This window comes from Panicum virgatum, chromosome 5N (assembly GCF_016808335.1).
Source record: "Panicum virgatum strain AP13 chromosome 5N, P.virgatum_v5, whole genome shotgun sequence".
NCBI lineage: Eukaryota > Viridiplantae > Streptophyta > Magnoliopsida > Poales > Poaceae > Panicum > Panicum virgatum.
Genome location: NC_053149.1, coordinates 42,168,159 through 42,189,811, shown reverse-complemented (window position 1 = coordinate 42,189,811; position 21,653 = coordinate 42,168,159). Strand labels below are relative to the sequence as shown.

At 49.2% G+C, this 21,653-nt stretch overlaps 1 protein-coding gene and 1 long non-coding RNA gene across 16 annotated transcripts; one reads left to right on the top strand and one right to left on the bottom strand.

The window, feature by feature from the left end:
- Nucleotides 1-1,712: 1,712 nt before the first annotated feature.
- Nucleotides 1,713-15,602, bottom strand: LOC120671900 (protein ALTERED PHOSPHATE STARVATION RESPONSE 1-like). 2 transcript variants are annotated; one of them, XM_039952162.1, is made up of 7 exons: nt 15,316-15,533; nt 15,149-15,242; nt 13,653-15,028; nt 7,286-7,473; nt 5,670-5,893; nt 2,793-3,123; nt 1,716-2,578 (listed from the first exon to the last, which is right to left on the bottom strand). In XM_039952162.1, the coding sequence occupies exons 3-7, from the start codon at nt 14,662-14,664 to the stop codon at nt 2,144-2,146; spliced, it is 2,190 nt and encodes a 729-aa protein (XP_039808096.1). In that variant the 5' UTR covers nt 14,665-15,028; nt 15,149-15,242; nt 15,316-15,533; the 3' UTR covers nt 1,716-2,143. The 2 variants fall into 2 exon arrangements, with proteins under 2 accessions (XP_039808095.1, XP_039808096.1); XM_039952161.1 differs by having other exon boundaries at nt 1,713-2,578; nt 15,149-15,602.
- A 997-nt stretch (nt 15,603-16,599) lies between these two features.
- On the top strand, nt 16,600-21,501 carry LOC120676131. Of its 14 annotated transcripts, none has more exons than XR_005675685.1 (5): nt 16,622-17,908; nt 18,001-19,670; nt 19,755-19,825; nt 20,623-20,669; nt 21,129-21,501. It is a non-coding gene; the product is annotated as an uncharacterized LOC120676131 (long non-coding RNA). The 14 variants fall into 14 exon arrangements; XR_005675684.1 differs by having other exon boundaries at nt 19,748-19,825; XR_005675689.1 differs by having other exon boundaries at nt 16,600-17,908; nt 18,001-18,386; nt 19,211-20,664.
- Nucleotides 21,502-21,653: the final 152 nt, after the last annotated feature.

Below are 21,653 nucleotides of genomic sequence, written 5' to 3'. Positions count from 1 at the left end.
ACATCTTAGTTTAGAAGTAGATAAAGTATGACGCAGATGTGAACACGTGAACGAACGATTTGTACCTACCTCTCTGTTTTGCGACAGCGCATGATTGACAAAGCATTTCCTAGGTCTATCTCTCCACATGCTATGTCTACAGAAAGAAGAGAAATAGTAATACCTTCGTAATATTGCAAAGCATTGATTTTAGTATTGAATCCCTCACTTTTTAAGCATGTATAATGTAGCTAATGGTGTTTACTCCCTCCGTCCCTAAATAACTGTTGCTTTCGCTTCCCGAGAAATAACTTTGATTAATTTTAATAAAAAATATTAACATTTATGATACATAATTAATATCATTAGATAGATCTTTTAATCTAGTTTTTTAATAAATTTATTTGAAAATACAAATATTGCACGCTTTTTCTACAAATCGAGATAAACTTGTGGCACGCATACTGACGACGACATTTAAATAGGGACAAAGGGAGTATTTCTTAACCCTTGTATACCATCACACGCGGCATAGGGCAAGTGTTAACTTAAATTGCTTGGATGGCAAAAATGAAGGACGAACAATATGGAAACCATGCTTTAAGAGGTAAAGGGGTAAACTAATTTTACTGTACAATATTCACCTTCTTCCGCTGTAGAACCATAACCAAGACTATCAACAATAAGCTTAGCAGATGAATCAAAATTAGTGACATGTTATCGACCAAATGACCATATAAAATGACAACATATACAAATAAATGTTTAAGGTAGTTTTGCCTATCATCCAATAGGGGCATTAAAGCATGTTTCACAGCCTTTTTCTTGAAACCAATATACAAATAAACCCACCATTAATAGGGCATTAAAGCACGTTTCACGGCCTTTTTCTTAAAACCAACATTGGTCACATTGCTAAATTGGTCTTGTTTGATCCATGAAGCACAGTATATATGGTGTTAGTCTGTAGATGAGCATAAATCTTTTGGAGATAGGTGGTCCGTTCAATCTTTTACGACTCTGCATTCTCAGTCTCAGATATAATCCCCCCACCCTTGCCATGTTCCCACTCCCACCCACATGATCTTGAGCTGAAACTCAAAGTACACACACTATGATTTTGGTGATGGTTCCAACAACAGATTATGTGAAAACAAGATTTACTGCGTGACATTTCTACATGTGAACCCTCTTCTAAAATTCACACCTCTAAACAATGAAGTTCATCGAGTAACTTGCTTGTTTTGTTCTTAATTAATTTACTCTCTTTTTAGGTTTTCTTGATTATTTTTGTGATGTTAGCTTTAGTATGAGCAGTTTTCAGTTCATGATTCGTGTACTTTTAAATTTTCAAGTGGAGATAATACACTTAGTTCATACATCACGCGGAAAGATACAGGTCATTTGTCCTGCGAATAGTATCCATCGTTGGTGGCTATAAACACTGTCTTTAAATTTATATGTATTTTGCAGAATAATCACCAAATTTGTATTGTACCTATATTTTATCTTAAATCTTATTCAAAGAATAACTTTGACATGTAATTGTATATCCAGTAATGTTAACACCCACTTCATAACTCGAAGAAAATAACTTTAGAAACCTATGTCCATTTTACAGAACTAAAAATTGTTAGAACAGAGATTTAAGGGCCATTTCACGTTGGAAGAAGAGGCAGAGGCAAAAGGTATGTAAATAGAATCAAGAAACTTATAATGTGACGAAAAAACAATAATGCAGTAACATTTTGTAATAAAGGATTGTGTTCGGGGTAGTGCTTCCCATGCATATCACGGTCAAGCACTGGACAAGAAAATTATATGTCGGGTGTGATCCAGGACAGCCTCTGGACTTAGGCAATATATTGCGATGAGTAGCATCATCATATTGTGAGCAGATGCTGTTAAAATCCGCATGAATCCTTTCGAGAATCCCAGCCACATAGTTCAATTGTGGTACTTCATGCTTCTACCACTAACCCCATAGTAACAACCTTCTCACGAACTGAGATTTTGTGATTTTTTCAAGACTAATGTGCCTGTATTGACTTAAAATTTATCCCTAAACACTAACTGAAGAAGTTAGGGAAAGAAGGGTATTCACGTAGAACCAATTTATACTTTGCCTACTTACAATGAATAATCACAGCCATCCAAGCAAGGGTCACGCGCAAATGACAGGTGAAACCGCTCCGGAGTGGGTAACAGCAACTTCACTGCACCTGCTGATACCTTCAAATGCCTGCACGCACACCCCTGAGAATCCCATCAGAGCATGGAACACATTTGGAAGGCCCTTCTGCAGATTGTTCAGCGTCATGGTTCGGCTTGTCTTAACAGAGGTTAGGTATCTTGCCTTCTCCTCCTCAACCTGCTTTCTAAACGCTTCCAATTTCATTTCATTCTTTGACACTGAATACTGATTCTTATTTGGAGGCTGGGCTGAGCTTTGCATTGCATTTTCACTGTGTTTCTCTAACTGGGTCTGGAACTTGCTCTCCATGTTATCTGACTTTTTCTTCAGCTGGCGCTCTTCACTCTGTTGTACAACTATAGAGTGTATGGCTGACATAAAAGTCTTTATTGCTTCACCTGCTACCTGTTTGTATAAATAAGGGTCATTTAAAGAGAGGAGCTTGTGAAAATAGCTAAATGGTAAGTGTGATGAGTTCATGCCAGATGAGTATACTAGTCCGTGCATACATGAAGAATGCATAGGTTTCTTATTTAACGAAAAAATGATATATTCTTACCAAAAGTTCCTCAAAGCTGGATTTTAACTGAAAGAAAAGACCAAGTTGGTTCTACTATACCTTCTCAGGTAGCCTCTCAAGAGCACGCTGGAGTTCCTCAGAGAGGCTACGGATTCCAGATGAGCTTTTCATTAAGCCATCATCATCAGGAAGGCAGTCCGTGAGTTTAATCCATTGGTTAAGGGTGCTTATGTATTCACGCTGCAATGTAATGAGATTGCAGAAGGCACTGTGCCATCCAGAGACCTCAATTTCCAGCTGAGATGTTGCTTGGCAATGAGCATCACTTGTTGGCTCACTCCCAGGTGTGTTGCCTAGAAGAGTAGCTTGCTGAGCAATATGGTTCTGGACCTGATGACACTCGTACATGTTTCTCCACATATGCACAAGCCTATGTCAAAACAAGAAAGTTCAGAAGAGATAACACAAAAAAAACTCGACCCGCGAGGGGCAAGCCGCCCCCCGGGCATTAATAATGTAAGAAGAAGACCTCTCACGCAGGCCGAGAAAACCCCCGAACCCCTGCCTCACCCTTACACAGGGGCGCCGTAACCCATACCGTAACCCGTGTGAGAGCGGGCCGGGGTGAGCCGGGACCTATTTCCATGTGCTTTGGCGTGTAGGCAGGCGAGGAGATTTTTTTAGAGTTAAATACACCAGCGGCCCTCGAACTTGTCCTGATGTGCCACTTAGGTCCACGAACTCGCAAAATCGAAATCTAGCACCCTGAACTTGTTAAGTTGTGCCACTTTGGTCCATACCCCTTCACATGGCGCCACGTGGCATGCACATATGCAAAAAAACCCTCCAAAGTTACTATCTTCTACCTTCACCCCCTCACTCCCCTCCTCCCTTCTTCTCCCTCCCAGACCCCGGCCCCTGCTCGACGCGCCGCCCTCCCTGCCCCGGCCGGCGGTGGCGCCTGGGAGCGACAGCGCCGTCCACGCTGTGCCCCATCTCTGGCCCTCTCCGCCGCGGGAGGGAGGACCGAGCGGAGCACGTGGCGGCTCCACGCCAGCGCCCCTGCCTCCCGTCCTATCTCCTCCGCCTCGGCTTGGACCCAGCGGCGGCGAGTTACTGCAGCGGCAGGTGGCCGGCCCCTCCTCGCGAGCTCCGGTGGCCGTGGCCACATCCGGCGGTGCAGGGGCTCGCAGCCGCAAGTGCAGGGCTCGTGGCGGCAGCGGAGGAGCAGGGGACGGCGGTGCGGGTCCGTGGCTGCGCGAGCTTGGGGCCACGGCGGCGGGCATGGATCTACGGTGGCACACAACGCCGGGCTCGGGTCCATGGCGGTGCGAGGAGCTTGAGGCCGCGGGGGCTCCGGACCGCAGCAGCGCGATGAGCTCGGGGCCGCGGCGGAGGATGTGCGTCGACGGCGGCGCACGACAGCGCGGATCCGCAGCGGCGGGAGCAGCTCGGGATCGCGTGGCCGGGTGCTAGTCCGAGGCGACGCGAGGAGCTCCAGGCCATGGCGGCGCGAGGAGCTCGGGACCGCGGTGGCTTTGGACAGCAGCAGCGCGAGGAGCTCGGGGTCGCGGCGGCGGGGTGAGTCTGCTGCAGCGCACGGCGACGGGCTCTTGTCCGCGGCGGCGTGAGGATCTTGGGGCTACGGCGGGCTCGGGTCGGCGGCGGCGAGCGCAGGTCAGCAGCGGCGCGAGGATCCAGAGGCCGCAACAGCGGCGTGCCGCGGCGCCGGCCCTGCTCGACACCGGTCCTCCCCCGCCGCGGGCGCCGCGAACGAGAGCGAGGCCGAGGCGGGCCCAAGCCCCCGCGGGGCTCGCGGCTGCGCCCGCGTGTGGGGTGTGGAGTAGCGCGCGCGAGGAGGGAGATGGTGGGACGAGCTCGGTGCGGCAGAGGGAGGAGGAAGGAGGTGGTGGAGGAGGGAGGAAGGAGGGGGCGGCACGCCAACGCCACGAGCTCCGCCATGGCCGCACACGAGCTCCGCCATGCCATGGCCTCCACCGCGAGGAGGGGTGCGCCGGCACAGAGGAGGGAGCAGGGAGGAGCGCAGTGCCGCGGCGGCGCTCCTGGCGGCCTCCGGCGGCAGCGGCGGCGCTTGTGGGGGAGGAGAGAGGTGAAAGTGACGAGGAGGATGTAGATATAGAAGATGAAAAAACTCAAGGGCTTTTTTGCATATATTCATGCCCCTTGAAGGGGTATGGACCAAAGTGGCACAACTTAACAAGTTCAGGGTGCTAGATTTCGATTTTGCGAGTTCGTGGACCTAAGTGGCACATCAGGACAAGTTCGAGGGCCGCTGGTGTATTTAACTCATTTTTTTAACCTCAGCCTGAAATTCGCTCCCACTGGGAGTCGAACCCAGGACCTGAGGAGTGCTACTGAGGCCACCTAACCAATCCGGCTAGGCACCCTTTCGCAAGTTCAGAAGAGATAACACAAATGAAATAATACTGTGATAAGGATAACATGAATGAAATAGTATTGTGATATGGAATAAGACAGCGTAAAAATAATTTTTGAGGCATTGACACTGAGCTACAATATAACTTGCTGTCAGAATTCATTAATAATTAAGTATTAACATTCCATGACAAAAAGTCACATTATGTACAAGGAAATCCTAACATCTGTTTTCAAGGCGTCGCCTAGGTGACAAGGCGGTGGCGGCTCGCCTTGCTTAAGGTCTCGCCTTAGCCCGCCTTAGCCCGCATAGGCGTCGCCTAGGCGATAAGGCGGTGGTGGATCGCCTCGCCTCGCCTTACCGCTTTAAAAACATAGATCCTAACTACCCTTACAAAAAAGCTCCAGTATGACGACATTCAGCATATGTGACTTGCAAGTTACTAAGCCATGCTTGGGAGTTCCAAATCCACCTATCAGCTAATGTTAATACAAGAATAGGTATGAGTGAATGTTTCTTTTTAAAACAGCAGCTTTTTTACTGAGGAGTATTTTAGTTAGCTAACTTCTGGAGCTTACCCTGCAGATAATTCAATAATCTGAGGATATAACTCCTCGTCTCGGAGCTTTGATATTGAAAAACACGCCAAACTCACAGCTTCCTCCAATGAGATTATCCGAGTTTGCAATTCCTCAATAGCATCACGAACTCTTTCTGCATGCAGCTTATCATGCTCTCCTGATTCCAGCTTTTGTAGCATTGACATGTGCCTTTTGTACTGGAGCCTTGCAAATTCTTCATCCTGCAAGACAAAGGATAGCAAAAATAAAAGTCTGCTCTCTTTTGGTAAACCAATAAAATGGAAACATGTAGACATTTTGACATCACACTGTTATGCTCTCTTGTTAATAGAACACATAAAAGCATTGCTCAAGAAACAATTTCCCAAATAAATTGTCACACCTCAAAGTCTAGCTAACAGCCTTTTATCTACTAACAGACTGCACTGGGTAATGCATCCCATACTTTCAATGGAAAATGAGAGAATTCCCTCAATGCTACTAAAAATTATATGGATTCCTTGAGTGCCATCCAAATTATTCACTTCCCTCGACTGCCACAATTTTAAATTTTTCATTTCCTTGGTTGCCATTCTGTCGATGGCTGTTAAGTGGTTCCCCCAATGACTAGACGAGCCCACAATATGGAGAGCCACTGCTGGCTATTTCCAATCCTAAACTGCCCCTCCTCCAATGACAACATGGGCATCACCCACTGCAGGCCTTATCTCTCAGCAAGGCACACCTGTTCCCCCAAATCGACTCCACACGAGTCCACCAAACCCACCCCAAATCGATCTGCCAAATTGCTGGCATCTGAGTGAGCTTGCTGAATGCTGATGTGGACGACCAGGGCACGGAGGACCGGGGCGAGCGCCTCCTGACCCCGCACAGGCAGGTGAGCACTACGCCGCCGGCAAGGTGATCCTCCGGACAGTGAGCCTGAGAATTTCGAGAACGAGTGGAGCACTGGTGGCGACTGCGTCCACAAGCACCCATTCTGGCACAGTGAGTGTGAGCTTGGCGCCATGGAGGCCAAGTACCACGCAGCGCAGGTGAGGAACCGACCTGGCGGCCTCATGCCTTTCGAACTTTCTGGAGCTGCTGGACATCACAGAGGCGATGAATTCTGTTGACTTTTGGCTCAACCGCTCAAGTACTTTACTTTATTTCTTCTGTATATTGAAGGATTTTTTTCTTTTTGCCATTGATTGAAACAAGGTAACTCTGTGCAGGATAATAGTTTTCTTGAGGGGTCGTTGTGTCCAGCTCCTAACTTGTTGCTACTGTTCTCAGTTTTCTTGGATATGCATGCAACTTGTTGTAAAATACATGATTAACTGTGCATCAAACACATGTCAGTATAACTAATTAACTACACGAAAGGAAAAGGACCAAAATATGGTCTGTTACTTTCAGGCGGAAATCACCTTTTCATCATTACTTAACAGCACACTAACGCTCATATAACGGAAGTGACACGCAGGGGGTCAAAAATTTAAAACAATGGCATGTAAGGGAAATTGGTTTCTCGATGGCACATAAGGGATAGTTATAATTTTCGATGACATTGGGGAAATCAATTCATGGAAAATAGACCAACCACAAATAATGCTAGGAGACCAATAGTTCACCTTGACTAACTTGTAGAGTTTTTGCTCCTCGTCATAAAGTTTCTCCAATGTTTTGCCATGGTAACCATATACAGAGGTATCACTAGAATTCAGAATTGAGGATTCACTGTTAACCTGCTGAGATTTAAAAGACCAGCTCCAAGAAAGCGTGGAGAAAACCTTCGCAGATTTGGAATTTTTTCCTGCACCTAGAAAGATAAACAATAATATTCAGTGTTTGGCTGAACACCAAGAAAGACTGTTTCTGCCCTTTTTTAACCCTATTGCAACAGCATAATCTATTGACAGGTCACTTTCCATGGATGTTGTGTAATACATTTACGCAAAATAATGTTTCGGAGAACCAAACTCTATGTAGAACAGAAGCTCTATAGGTTAACTACAACAACAACATAGTTTTTTTCCCCAAGCAAGTTGGGATAGGTTAACTGAATCAAATAAAAGACTATACATATTCATAAGCATGAATGTGTCTTCTCCTAGAAATACATGAATGTAGGAGAGAATAATGAGATGTATTCCTCCAAATCCTAGAAGGGTGGGATATATAGATCCTATACATGGGCCTCTAGATGTGCCTCTATACATGGGCTCACATATTCACCAACACCCCCCCGCAGTCTGAACTACCGGCGCAGCGGTGTTCAAGACTGAACAACAAAAAAGCCAACACCCCCCGCAGTCTGAGCAACCGGCGCAGCGGTGTTCAAGACTGGACAAGAAGAGAGTACAAAGGGCAAATACCCCCCGCAGCCACAACTAGCCACCTGCTACGTTGAGGCTGGAGCGAAACTCCGAGAAGGTCGAGGAGGGTAGTCCCTTGGTGAAGATGTCAGCAAACTAGGAGGTAGTCAGGACATGGAGTACCTGAACATCGCCGATGGCGACTCTGTCGCGCACGAAGTGCAGATCGATCTCCACATGCTTCGTCCGCTGGTGTTGGACGTTGTCGCAGTAGACGAGCGTGCTCTTGGCGAGCGGGCTGTGGAGCTCCGCCAAGAGCTGTCGGAGCCAGGACGCCTCCGCCACACCGTTAGCAACAGCCCGGTACTCCGCCTCAGCACTGGAGCGGGAGACAACCGGCTGCCGCTTGGACGACCAGGAGACCAGGTTGTCGCCCAGGAAGACGGCGTAGCCGGAAGTGGAGCGGCCAGTGTCCGGGCAGCCAGCCCAGTCAGCGTCGGTGTAGACCACTAGCTCAGAGGTGGGAGAGTGGTGAAGAACCAAGCCGAAGTCAACGGTGCCACGGATGTAGCGGAGGAGACGCTTCAGTGCAGCAAGGTGAGACTCCCGGGGATCATGCATGTGAAAACATACCTGCTGAACGACATAGGTGAGATCCGGCCGGGTGAAGTTCAGGTACTGCAAGGCACCGGCAAGGCTCCGGTAGTCAGTAGGATCAGCCACGGGATCACCCAGATCAGCATACGGCTTCGCCTGAGTATCGACAGGAGTGGAGCATGACTTGCAATCAGTCATCCCAGCCCGCTCCAGAATGTCGAGTGCATACTGCCGCTGGTGAAGGAACATGGCAGACGGGCGAGTCTCAACAGTAACACCCAAGAAGTGGTGGAGCTGACCAAGATCCTTCATAGCAAACTCCTACTGCAGAGAGGAGATGACGCGCTCAATCAACTGCTGACTGGAGGCGGTGAGCACAATATCATCAACATAGAGCAGCAGGTAGGCAGTCTCATCCCCACGGCGGTAGATGAACAGAGAAGTGTCAGCCTTGGCCTCGGTGAATCCCAAAGTCAGCAAGAACGTGGCAAACCGAGAGTACCAAGCCTGAGGAGCCTGCTTCAGACCATAGAGGGACTTGTTGAGCCGGTAGATCATATCAGGACGACTCGAGTACACAAATCCCGCTGGCTGAGAGCAGTACACTGTCTCCGACAGAGTGCCGTGAAGAAAGGCATTCTTCACATCCAGCTAGTGCACAAACCAGGAGCGAGAGAGTGCGAGCGAGAGGACCGTGCGCACCGTAGCGGGCTTCACCACTGGATTGAAGGTCTCATCACAGTCCACACCAGGCCGCTGGGTGAACCCCCGGAGAACCCAGCGAGCCTTGTAGCGCTCCAGTATGCCATCAGCCCGACGCTTGTGCGTCCAGATCCACTTACCGGTGACCACATTGCAACCAGACGAACGCGGCACGAGGTCCCACGTCTGGTTGGCAAGGAGAGACGCGTACTCCTCTTCCATCACGTGACGCCAGTGAGGATCCGCCAGGACGTCGCGGACAGAGGAGGGTACCGGAGAGACCCGCAGCTCGCCCTCTGTGGCGGAGAGGGTCGCGGCTTGAGACGCCATCCGCCGAGTCACCATGGGGAGTCACCATGGGATGGATATGCCGAGGATCCCGGTGGACGACTGCCGGGTGGTACACCTCCGGCACGACTCGAGAGCGAGTCGGCGGAGGCGGAGGCGGCTCCGGTGTAGATGGTGGCGGCGACAACTCCGGTGTAGGCGTCGAAGGAGCCTTCGGAGCCAGAATCGGCGCCGGTGCCGGCGCCGAACGACGCCGGTACACCTGCACCGGCTGAGCGTACCGCGGCGGCACCGGAGTCGGCGCCGGACGACGCTGGTACACCTGCACCGGCTGAGCGTACCGCGTAGGTGCAGGGGGAGGCACCGGGTCCGCGCGTGGCGCAGCAGGAGACACCGGGTCCGCGTGCGGCACGACCGGAGGTCCAGGGGCCGCGCGTGGCGCAGCAGGGATCACCGGAAGCGGTGCTGGTGTGCCAGGAAAACCTGCAGGGAAAGGAAAGACAGGTAAAGGTGGCTGAACCACTGGGTTAGTCGGAAATAGGGACTCCAGCTCGGGGTCAGGAGAAGGTGTGGATGAGGTGGAGTAGGGGAAATCCGACTCGTCAAAGACGTGTCGAGAGATCAGGACGCGACGAGAGGTGAGGTCAAAGCATCGGTACCCCTTGTGGTCAGGGGAGTAACCAAGGAACACACACCGAGTCGAGCGGGGTGCCAACTTGTGAGGAGTGGCGGAGGTGTTAGGGTAACACACACACCCGAAGACCCGAAGGTGGTCGTAGCGAGGAGGGGTACCGAAAAGAGCGTAGTGTGGAGTGGGAGCAGGAGAAGCAGTGGACGGAAGACGGTTGAGCAAGTAGGTGGTTTTGTGGAGGCTCTCAGCCCAGAAGCGCGGGGGCAGAGAGGCCTGGATCAGAAGGGTGCGCACGACATCATTCGTCGTGCGAATCATCCGCTCAGCCTTGCCGTTCTGAGGAGAGGTATACGGACAAGACATACGCAGCTGAACACCCTGAGAGAGGAAGAAGGAACGGGAGGTGTAGTTATCGAACTCACGCCCGTTGTCACACTGGACGGCCTTAATGGTGAGGCCGAACTGAGTGGACACCCAGGCGAAGAAATGGAGGAGGGTGGGAAATGTCTCAGACTTGGCGCGCAAAGGAAAAGTCCAAGAGTAGTACGAGAAATCATCGACCACCACCAGATAGTATTTATAGCCAGAAAGGCTGAGAATAGAAGAGGTCCACAGGTCACAGTGAACAAGATCAAAGGCATGCGCAGCATGCGAAGAAGAAGAAAAAGGGAGCCGAACATGACGACCGAGCTGGCACGCATGGCAGAAGTGCTCAGCAGGAGCCCTAGTACCCGGAACATCAGTACTACGACTGAGCTGAGCCAGAACGTCGCGGCCAGAGTGACCAAGACGGCGGTGCCAGGTGGTGGAAGACAGCATCGCGGCAAAAGTGGTAGACCAAGACGGCCAAGGCGAAGAAGGCGAGAGTGGTGCAGCGGAAGAAGGAAGACAAAGGGTGTAAAGGGACCCCGTGCTGTCACACCAGAGTAGCGGACGCTGGGAGGCCGAATTCTTTACAGTGAGGCCAGAAGAATCAAACTCGATGGAACAATAATTGCCAGCTGTAAACTAACGAATGGAAAAAAGGTTATGAACCATCTGAGGAGCAATAAGGACATTGGGAAGACGAAAAGAGCCAGGAGCAGAACCCACGGCGGTGACAAAAAGGCAAGACCTATCACCAACCATGATGGAAGAAGGACAAGAGGGGTGTGGGTTTCGGACAGAAGAGAGGATACCGGCATCTGGGGTAGTGTGGAAGGAGGCACCCGAGTCGGCGATCCACTCGGTGCTGACCGGCGGCGTCCGCACCATGGCGCTGAAGGAATGCGCCAGTGCAGCCTGGTCCCCACCCCCCAGGCCAGGTCGGCTGCTGGCTGGGTGGAGCAAGCGTGGTCCAGAACGGCGCAAACAGGAAAGCAGCAGCGGCGAACATGGCCTCCGGCTAGGGCTGAGGACGAGCCCCCCCCCCCCGACCCTAAAACGGCCACATCGGGATGCGCCCTGGCCATGGGGCCCTGAAGGATGGCCAGGGCGTACCCCCAGGGCCAGGAGCAGGAGTGGGAGCCGGAGTGCCCCGAGCACCACCACCACGTCCCCTCCGCCAACAACGCCCTCGGCCTCCCCCACCCCCGGTCTGGCCGGTGAGAGGAGCACCAAGGAGGGGGTCGAGCGTGTGAAGGGGAAGTCTGGAAGCAGGGGCGGCGCCAGGGGCCTCGGGGAAGGCGGATCCGGCGAGGCCGGGAGGGGACGGGGGGACGGAACACGGGGGCAGCCAGAACAGGGGGCGGAGGACTGGGGGCGCGAGCCGGTGGCAGAGGAGGGCAGCGGCCGCGCGGGGCCCCTGGGCGCGACGGCCTGCGCGGCGTGCGTAGCGGCGAGGAAGGCGGCGGCCCGCGCTGCGTGCGCAGCGGGCGCGACGGTGGTCTGCGCGGCGGGCGAGTCGGCCTGCGCGGTATGCGCGGCGGAAAGGCCGGGCGGCGGCGGCGTCACACCGGCCCTAGAGGGGTCGTGCGGCGGCAGCCATGCGCCACCAGCACAAGGGGAGGCAGGGGACGGCAGCGGGGGGCCAGGCGCCGGCCACACCCGCGGCCGCACCCCCCACAGCAGAGGAGGCAAGGGTGCGCCGCGGGGGCCAGGCGCCGGCCGCACCCGCGGGCTGCTGGGCGGCCATCGCGAGGGAGCTGGCGGGCGTGCAGCCGCTGGTGGAGGCGCTCCCGCCCGCCGCGCGGACGGCCGCGGAGCTGGCGGTCACCGCGGCGGCCATCGCGAGGGAGCTGGCGGGCGTGCAGCCGCTGGTGGAGGCGTTCCCGCCCGCCGCGCGGACGTCCGCGCCCGCGCCCGCCACGCGCACGCCAAGAGCAGAGAAGGTGGCGACGCCCTGGATCCACGCAGGAACAGGGGAGCGGCCGCCGGGAAAGGAAGAGAAGCCGGCCACGGCGCCAGATCTGGAAGCAGGGAGAGGAGGGAAGGAGGAGAACGCCGCCGGCGGCGGCGGCCAGCCAGCCATGGTGGCTGCAGCGGCGGCGCACAGTGACCCGGCGGCTGGAGAGAGAGAGCTAGGCTATTGATACCATGTAGGAGAGAATAATGAGATGTATTCCTCCAAACTCTAGAAAGGTGGGATATATAGATCCTATACATGGGCGTTTAGATGGGCCTCTATACATGAGCTCACATATTCACCAACAATGAACATCAAACCCCGCAAAGTTTAAAATTAGAACAAATTAAAACAGGTTCTACAACAACAACAACAACAACATAGCCTTTTTTCCCAGGCAAGTTGGGGTAGGCTAGAGATGAAACCCGAAAGAAATAAGTTCAAGGTTCAGGCACATTGATAGCTAGTCTCCAAGCGCTCCTATCCAAAGCTATCTCTTTAGAGATATTCCAATCCTTAAGGTCACTCTTAACCGACTCATCCCACGTCAGTTTAGGTCTACCTCTACCCCTCTTTACATTATCGACCCGCTCAAGAACCCCATTACGCACCGGCGCCTCAAGAGGCCTTCGTTGGACATGTCCAAACTATCTCAGTCGATGCTGGATAAGTTTCTCCTCAATTGGTGCAAATTAAAACAGGTTCTGCATAAACAATTTCTATTGCTGATCTTTTCATTTGATGACAGGTGACAAGCATCACTACAACTTGCTTAAGCCTCATCTATTGAGGTTATGTGGTTGCTTCAGTAAGGTTCTCCGCTCTTCCAAGTCTGGATTCTTAGTAAAAAGCGAGACAGTGATATGAGTGAATAATGTCAAAGGCACAGAACCATAACTCGTGGTCACATTAAATCAATTAAATTTCTGTGCTAGTTGACGGTCTATGAATATCCTATCGCCAATTTCATTTTTCAGGATGTAACACATTTACATCGACCTAATATCAACAACTTTGCTTTATGATTTGTTGACTTCTCCAAAAGAGTACTGACACCACCCAAAAAGAAAAAAAAAAGATAATACAGCAGAAGCTACATCTAAAAAATATGTATAATATGGCAGTACACGAATATATATTACCTTTCTTTGTCTCAATCTCTAAGGCATCAGGGCGCCCACCAGCAGAGTCCAAAAGAATGACAACATCGCTCCCACTTGCTGCTGCTTTCAGGAAGTACTCATCAATCTCCTTAACAATCTGTATGAGTGACTTTTTATTCCTCCATGGCACCTCCGTAGAGTCTGGGTCCTTTGTCACCCAGCTCACCATTGAAGAGTTATCATCGCCTAGAACTCTGCTCTTCGCTGGATTCATCTGGACCTTGTTCACAACGCTATCATCATTTCCAAGCACACTTTCATCCTCCTCTCCATCAAATTCCAGGTTTGTCTCCACCCAAGGATCATCATCCATGGTAACCTGTGAGCCCACTTCTTTATCGTTCCTATCAGCAAACGGAGATGGAAAATTCAAGGAGTTGTAAGGATCCAAGTCCTCCCATGCTACACCTGGTGGAGGGGGTGGGGGTAGAGGAGTTGAGCAGCTGTCAGTATCATCATCATATTCATCCATAGAATCATTCCCATGGAGCTCATCATCCCTATTCTGCATCTTTCTCGTTCTTATCCTTGGTGGACTAAAAGCCAGAGGTGGTGGGAGGAACTCATCATCCCTCTTCTCAATCTTTTTTATTCTTATCCCTGGTGGACTAAAAGCCAGAGATGGTGGTGGGAGCTCATCATTCATCTTCTCCATCTTTCTTACGGTGGTTATTGGACTAAAAGGCTGAGGCGGTGGGGGGCGCGGCGAGGGTGCCATTGAGGACGTCATTGATGGTTCAGGAGGAGGCGGTGGTTGTGGATGAGGTGACAGTGGCACCGCAAGGCCTACAGGTGGCTGCTGCGACAATGCAGACTCCAATTCAGCAAAATCTCGGAGAGTGGCTCCTGTATTGCGGAGGGCGTGCAGGTACGCAATGTGCGCGGCTGCAAGCTCAGGACGTCGGCGCACCAGCTGCTTCATAAGCTGCCTCCTGTCCTTGCACCTCCTCACCGGCTCCTCATTGTCCACTTTGGAGTTGGAGCAACCCATCTGCCACTGCCACCAACGAGCACAAATTCCCCACCGATGGCCTTAAAAGAACGCAGACTGCAGCACCCACTGGAACACCCAATTTGGTTGTAGCTCTAGGCTCGATCAAAGTCGACTGAAACTGGAAAAAATCTGCACTAGAATTCCAGGGAGTAGACACTACCCAGCCACATCTCCTAATCATGGAGCGCGCAAATGAAAAATTCCGGATGGGCTTCCCTGATTCCTACTAAGTCACTGTAATTACCCCTAAATTCACCTAAAAGCGGCGACCAAGAAATTGCTCCTCTCGAACAAGCCAACAACCGGTCACAGAAACTACCGACTCCTCCGCTTTTGCATCAAACATCCAACGCAGCTGGAACTGAAACAAAGCAGACAAAAGAATCGTTCCGAAAATGAAGAATCAGGCAATCAGCTAAAGCAAGAGGAAAAAGAGGGAGACGATTCCTGAATACAAGTGAGATGGTGCTGCTTGCCTTACCTTAACCCGAGAGCCCTTCGGTGGAAGAAATACTCAGCGGTGAGCAACCTCGGTCGGCTGGGAAGCTAAGCAGGGCTGGAAAAAAAATAAGGATCTACACAAGCGGAGGAGAAGGATATGCCAAGGAAAAGAGGGAGGCGGCGGTAATGGCATCATGCGATTCTTACTCGCTCCCAAGAACCCATCCCTCCTCTCCCTCTCCGTCCTCCCCTCCGGTGCAGTAGGTGGCAGTGGGGGAAGAGAAAGAGGAGCGGCCGGCAATTGGGACCTGGGGCAGGAGAGAGAAAGAGGGATCAGCGGCGGCAGCCGGCAGGAGCAGGAGGGTGAGAGAGAGAGAGAGAGAGAGAGAGAGAGAGAGAGAGAGAGAAAGGAAGGGGAAAGAGAAGAGAAGGCGTGGGATTCAGTTGTGCAATGAAGTAGATGGAGGGGGGAGGAAATTGTGCCGCGCGGGGGTGGGGGTGGGGGTGGGGTGGTGTAGCCGTGTAGCCGTGTAGGAATGTGGTCAGAGCTGGTGCTTTCCACTGCCTTGTCTGTCACCGAAGCTCCCCGCCACTTGTCCTCTCCTTTTTCTCTTGGTGCCCACCGTTTTTGTTAGGTCCACACCGTCCATCATGGTGGTCGTAAATATATTAAAAACTGCTTATTACTGCAGTTTAGCACTTCATTATTACTACACGCAGGTGAAAAATGGAGTCTTTTTGGGATGGGATGCAAGCTGTGTGCAAGGCTACTTACACAGTTGCTATGTTTTCTCGGAGCAAACATGCCAAAATAACCAAGTTGGATCTATGTTGTACCCACTCCTCAACCAAGCAATTGAGTCAATGCCCACAAATCATTTTCTTGTTTCAACCTCTAATCTTGCGATTTCCTGGGTTGGCTGGCCAGCCATATACCAAGCAAAAGTAAAGAACCGAATCGCAGGCATCCCCTGCTCGGAATAAGTATATTTCTGAGTATGAGTGAATCGAACTTTTGTTGTACAAGCGATCAACGATGCTATATTCATCTTCATCCAAGCAATCCTAAGGAGTAAAACTAGCTAGTTTGTGATTTTTCTATGTTGGTAGACCAAAACAAAAGATGTAAAGAACCGGATCATAGTATCGGGCGACTAAATGCGCCACAACATCCTTCAGATAGAATGGTCCATGGTGAAAAGAAGTGGACATCCCTCCCCATAACAAATCCATTGCTTATTGGAATGGCACTTCTAGAATCTGGTAGGAGACAAGTTTGGGTTAGCTTGCGGGTGGCGCTAGCAGTTTCCCCAGCCTCACACTCAACTACTCGAGCGGAGAAGAAAGAGGACGGTGGGGGAGCACGCACCGGCTGCTGTTCAGTACTGTACGGGGGATATTTCTATATGTTAAAGACACACCGCTCGGCCATCGGTGAGACGGTCCACGTCAGTGAAATTTTTTTTACCGTCCGTTTCAAGATTTACGGCTATCTTCTTCTCCGCTAATTCACCCAGCTAATTCACCCAGCTGCTCCCTTCGCGAAGCATCCGCCACTGCATAGGTCGCCGCCGTCGCGCCGCCGCCTCCTGACCTGCGCCGCACTTCCGCCGTCGCGGCGCAGCTCCGCCGGTACACCCCCCTCCGCCTCCTTCTCCTCCGCCTTCCGCCGCCGCTTCCGCGACCTCCACCTTCATCCCACCCCGATGCTGGGCTTCCTCTGCAACGAAGTGCCTCGCACCGACGACGCCTGCTCCGCTCGCTTCGTCCACACCGCGGCCTGGTCCCCGCCCATCGCTGCCGGACGCGGCTAGCACGCGCTCGACGCCCGCGCCGGACGCGTCCTCCTCCAACGTGACCCCGCCTCGATGTCTAGGACCTGCTCGCCGGCGGCGACCGCGGCCACAACAACTTGCCCGCCCCGGGCTGCTGCGGCGCACGCGGAGCACGAACGTCGCGCCGCTCTGCGAGGACGGCTCGGACGGGCTCTTCCGCGTCGTCCTCGTGGGCACGGACGCCGAGGGGACCTCCCCTGTGCAGCTCGCCCAATAGCGCAGCTCCCGCGGGTCACCTGCCCTCGCGTGGCCTCCTGCGCCGCCGCGACTGATGGTCTGCCCTAAGACAGATGCATAGATCTGCTATTATATTGTGCTACATTGATTTTTTGTTTGCGAGGTTCACTATGTTTGCCTTACAACCTGCGGCCTAAGATTGTGCATCCGTAACCTATCACATGTTCTTCAATTATGGAGATGAAGAACCCTCGTCTCCCCTTGCATGTTCGTACAAACCTCCTCCTCTCACCTATTGCCGCTATTCCCTCTCTCTGCAATGGAATCCGAGGTACCCCTCTCTCCAGGAAATCCAATGGTATTCGAGCAAAATTTCTTTTTAAGCATCGAAGGTATTTTACAGATCCTCTGCAGCAAGTTTGTTTCCCCCCGCTTATGTGACTAACTGAATAAATACATAAGTTTTTGGCATCCCTGACCTCGATCTGTTATTACTGCCACTAAAAGAAGAATGCTAAATTTCATTTCCCAGCGAATGTAAAGGTATGTTATGCTTCTATGACATTTTCACTAGGTCAGGTAAATCCATGATTGATTATGTAGGAGTTGATCCCTTCTTTCCTATAATAGGCACTCTATCCCAGAGAATACCTCATAGAGGAACACTGCTTTCATAGAGAAATCTCTGTTTTTCCTAAACTGGTCCTTCAATTTCTTCTTCTCCTTCTCCTGTTGCAAGCTTCAAGCCTATACCCCTACGGAAAAGAGAAGCTTGCTGGTTGTGCCAGGTTCTAACTCCTTTCACTCATTCTAACTTGCCATCTCGGTTTCCACTGAACAGACATGAATACTCACCCAAAAAAATTCTCTCCTTTCATAGATAGCATTCTTGTCAGTTGTTGGAAGACAAGCAACCTTTCCAAGGTCTTCTCCTCCCATCCATTGTGTCTTCCAACACTATTCCAATTCTAAAATTATGCCATTTAATATCGTTGCTCCTACTCCATTTTCTTGACTCAGATGTTCAGTGAACAGATCTCACCATAAGTTCCCATTCTCAAAAGTAATATTGATTCTGTCAGATACTATACCCTGCCACACATTTCCAAGGCCTGATTACCATCTCACTGATAAATTAAACCTAAACACTCTGTTTTTGCCCTCATTTTTACAGGCCCAAAACAAGTGTAGCGGGAAGCAATTGAAAGAGGTGAAATTACTATCGGAATGGTAACTGGTAATGCCATTCAACTTCCTGCACTGGAGGTAGCACCACCTATCTTGGGTTCCTCTCTTAGCTTCATAGTTGCAGTGCCAATATAGGACCTCCTAAACAAACCATTCCAGCTTCTCATCTCCGTCTACATAGCATCGTTGACTGTTATTATATGGAAAAGGATCTTGCCTTAATCTGCTCCCAATACCGCGCCAAACCAATAAAAATGCCTAATTGGATAGTAGCTGCACCGGTGTTTCTAGCCAACTATTTGCCACGACAGATGCTAAGAGCTAAACGCTTACTTCAGTTCATACTAACAAACTAATTGGATATGACATACAAATAGAGATTAGGCACAGAGACATGTTTGCTCCCAATTCTTGAAAGGGATGAATATATCATTGTGACTTAAATAAGTTATTACAAGTAATAAATTTCTTATCAAATTCCTAGCAGAGCTATTTCTCTAAATCTTTAATGATAATGTACATGTCTCTAAAAAATAAGGCAGTGTTCACTATTCGTACTATGTTATGTGTGTGTTTTTTTGGTCCTCCAAAAGGACCTTGAGAGATAGTGTCTTCATGCTGCTTAAGACATTATCAGGTACCAAGAGTTACTTTTCTTGATCCTGTTGTTGCTTGCTCATGCCTTTTCTTATTTTCATGTTTCATTCTTTGGGTTGGCATTCCCGTGGGCCATGCTAAAAGGGCAAAAAAAGAAATACCAGGCCTAATACGTAATCCACCTACACGTTAGCAACCTATTGTTATCTAACTTCCACATTTGAGATTATAAATTATATTGAGTTATAGCCCTGTTACTTTTGATGAATTTCACTATGCACTTATTGTCTGAATACAAAAAATAGAGAGCCTTACAGTGTTGTGCAATTTTGGCTCTTTTGGGTGACCCATGTTCGTGTGTGGCAAAGGACAAGGAGCAAGGATTTAACAGCTTTAACTTTGTAAGCTTTTCCCTCCCTTCTTTTCTGGTATATCATTCTATTTTTATATGCATACTTCCCCTACGGCTCAAGTATAATACATATGAACCACGTTACATGCTATGCAATTATATTGCTTTTGTGAAATTTATGTGGAAAAATTATGTTTTGTGAAGGGAAAAAAAAGTGGTCTGAGATTGAACTTGAGGGGGATACATGCAAAAAAAAAAAGCCTCAGGGGCGCTGCCAAACAACTTCTATAAAAAAAAAGCATGTCTCTTTCAGTTGAATTCAAGAAATGATATGCTCCCAGTCTTTATTGTCAAAACCCAAAAGGAAAATCATGTTACTTCCTAGAGCACTAATAAGTATGACCTTATTACAAGTAAGCATCACACTTATTCTGTTACCTTTTCCAGAAGCACACCTAAACTGATGTCCTATATTTCTAAATTTAAATAGCCTGCAGGAAACCATGTGTAACAAATGCTTTACAAAAGCAACTAGAGACTCCAGGAACTTCATAATCCAATTTCCCAGGTACCAACATAACATTTCAGTGTAGCATCTTTGTAACTATTTGTAGTTCTGTATTTAAACTTATAGGTAAAGACAATTCTCCATAAAAGCTATTACATTCTAGAACACTGGCCAAACGACACACTATTCTCTAAAAAAATGCAAAGCTTGAAGATTGCTCTGGTATTTTTTTTTTTCACTCCACCAACTGCAGCAGTGCTACGGTTAAATGGAACTGAACTAAGCAGTCCAACTGAGAATTCCTGGATTGGTTTATGGAAACGTTTGACCCCAAGAAAACAGTGTATGTCTGATGTTCGATATTGTACCGTTTCTTTGTCTTCTATGACTATTGCATAATGTAACAATAAACATGGCCAGCCAGCTTGATCAGGGCCTTGAATTGAGATGGGAGCAAATGTGTCAATTTCATTCTTAATCAATATTTCTTTGTGCTTTATGTACCAAAAGTTCTTCAACTCCTGCTGAAGACCCTCTAAAACTAGAGGAATGCCGCCTTTCTGGGAAGTATCTTTTAGAATTGCTAAAGATAGACTTCAAGCCTAGGGACATTATCACCAAGAAGTCATTGCGGAATGCAATGGTTATTGTCATGGCTCTTGGTGGGTCAACTAATGATGTACTGCATTTGATTGCCATTGCTCGGTTGGTTGTTGCCCAACTCTATCACATGTGCTTATTTTATTAGTACACCAAAGCTTATTTGTTACTCATTATGATCTTAAGATTACATTTCAACTGTGTAGAAGCATTTATGCAAATGAAAAAAGCTGATTAACTTGCTACTGATGCTGCAGGGGAAAAAATAATTTGATTCCAGCTACAACATCTCCATCTTCGTAAGGTCCTTTTGCTCCTTGCGTTCACTTGACTATGTTGCACATTAGAGTACTATCTGTTCTTGATTGTTTTTTATTTTAGAAAATTTCTATATAGTTCATCCTGCTGTGTGTCAATTCATTTATCATATCTTCTAATCTGAACATACAATGTCTAGGATTAGTTTTACTCAAATTTAAGCAATACTTATACTGAGGAGTTATATTATTATCTATTTAAATACTTAAAAGTTCTAAAAAAAAGGTCATATCCTATAGTAATAATGTAGAACAAGAATGAACTTTTTCTGCGATCAAGAACAAGAGTGAACTTAATGTCAATAAAAAAGCATCTCAATGTTGGTTCAGGTTATGAATCTATATAAACATTCCCTCTTCAATGATTGTAGTATCCTATAAATATTATAGTGCCATGTGAATTTGCAAGCTTTGGTTGCTTTAATAGATTAATTTCTTTGGCGCAGAAAACAGAACCGGAGGACTACTTCCCGTGCGAACAAGCAAACTCCATACACTTAATCTTCTTAATCTTACCTTTTTGGAATTAACGTCATATACTCCTATGTATCCATCTTCCAATAACAAAAGGAAACTTTATGCTCCGTATGCTTTGGTTGCTTTAATAGATTAATTTCTTTGGCGCAGAAAACAGAACCAGAGGACTCCTTCCCGTGCAAACAAGCAAACTCCATACACTTAATCTTCTTAATCTTGCCTTTCTTGAATTAACGTCATATACTCCTATGTATCCATCTTCCAATAACAAAAGGAAACTTTATGGTCATATACTCCTATGTATCCATCTTCCAATAACAAAAGGAAACTTTATGCTCCGTACTTAACAGTACAATTACTTCAGAATAAATTTTATTTCGCTAGCGCTGGGCGCGCAAGGGCGCGCGCAAAGTACTCGTTGGATTATCGGAGAGATTTGTTCGGATAAATACGAGCCACCACCGAACGCAACGAAAAGTGCCCGACATTATGGC

Excerpts from the sequence above, each read along its gene's own strand:
- LOC120671900 (XM_039952161.1), bottom strand. The coding sequence starts at position 14,664 with ATGGGTTGCTCCAACTCCAAAGTGGACAATGAGGAGCCGGTGAGGAGG. Across the intron at positions 7,474-13,652 it reads AGAGATTGAGACAAAGAAAG|GTGCAGGAAAAAATTCCAAA; the intron begins GTAATATATATT and ends TTATCTTTCTAG. Across the intron at positions 5,894-7,285 it reads AACTCTACAAGTTAGTCAAG|GATGAAGAATTTGCAAGGCT; the intron begins GTGAACTATTGG and ends TTTGTCTTGCAG.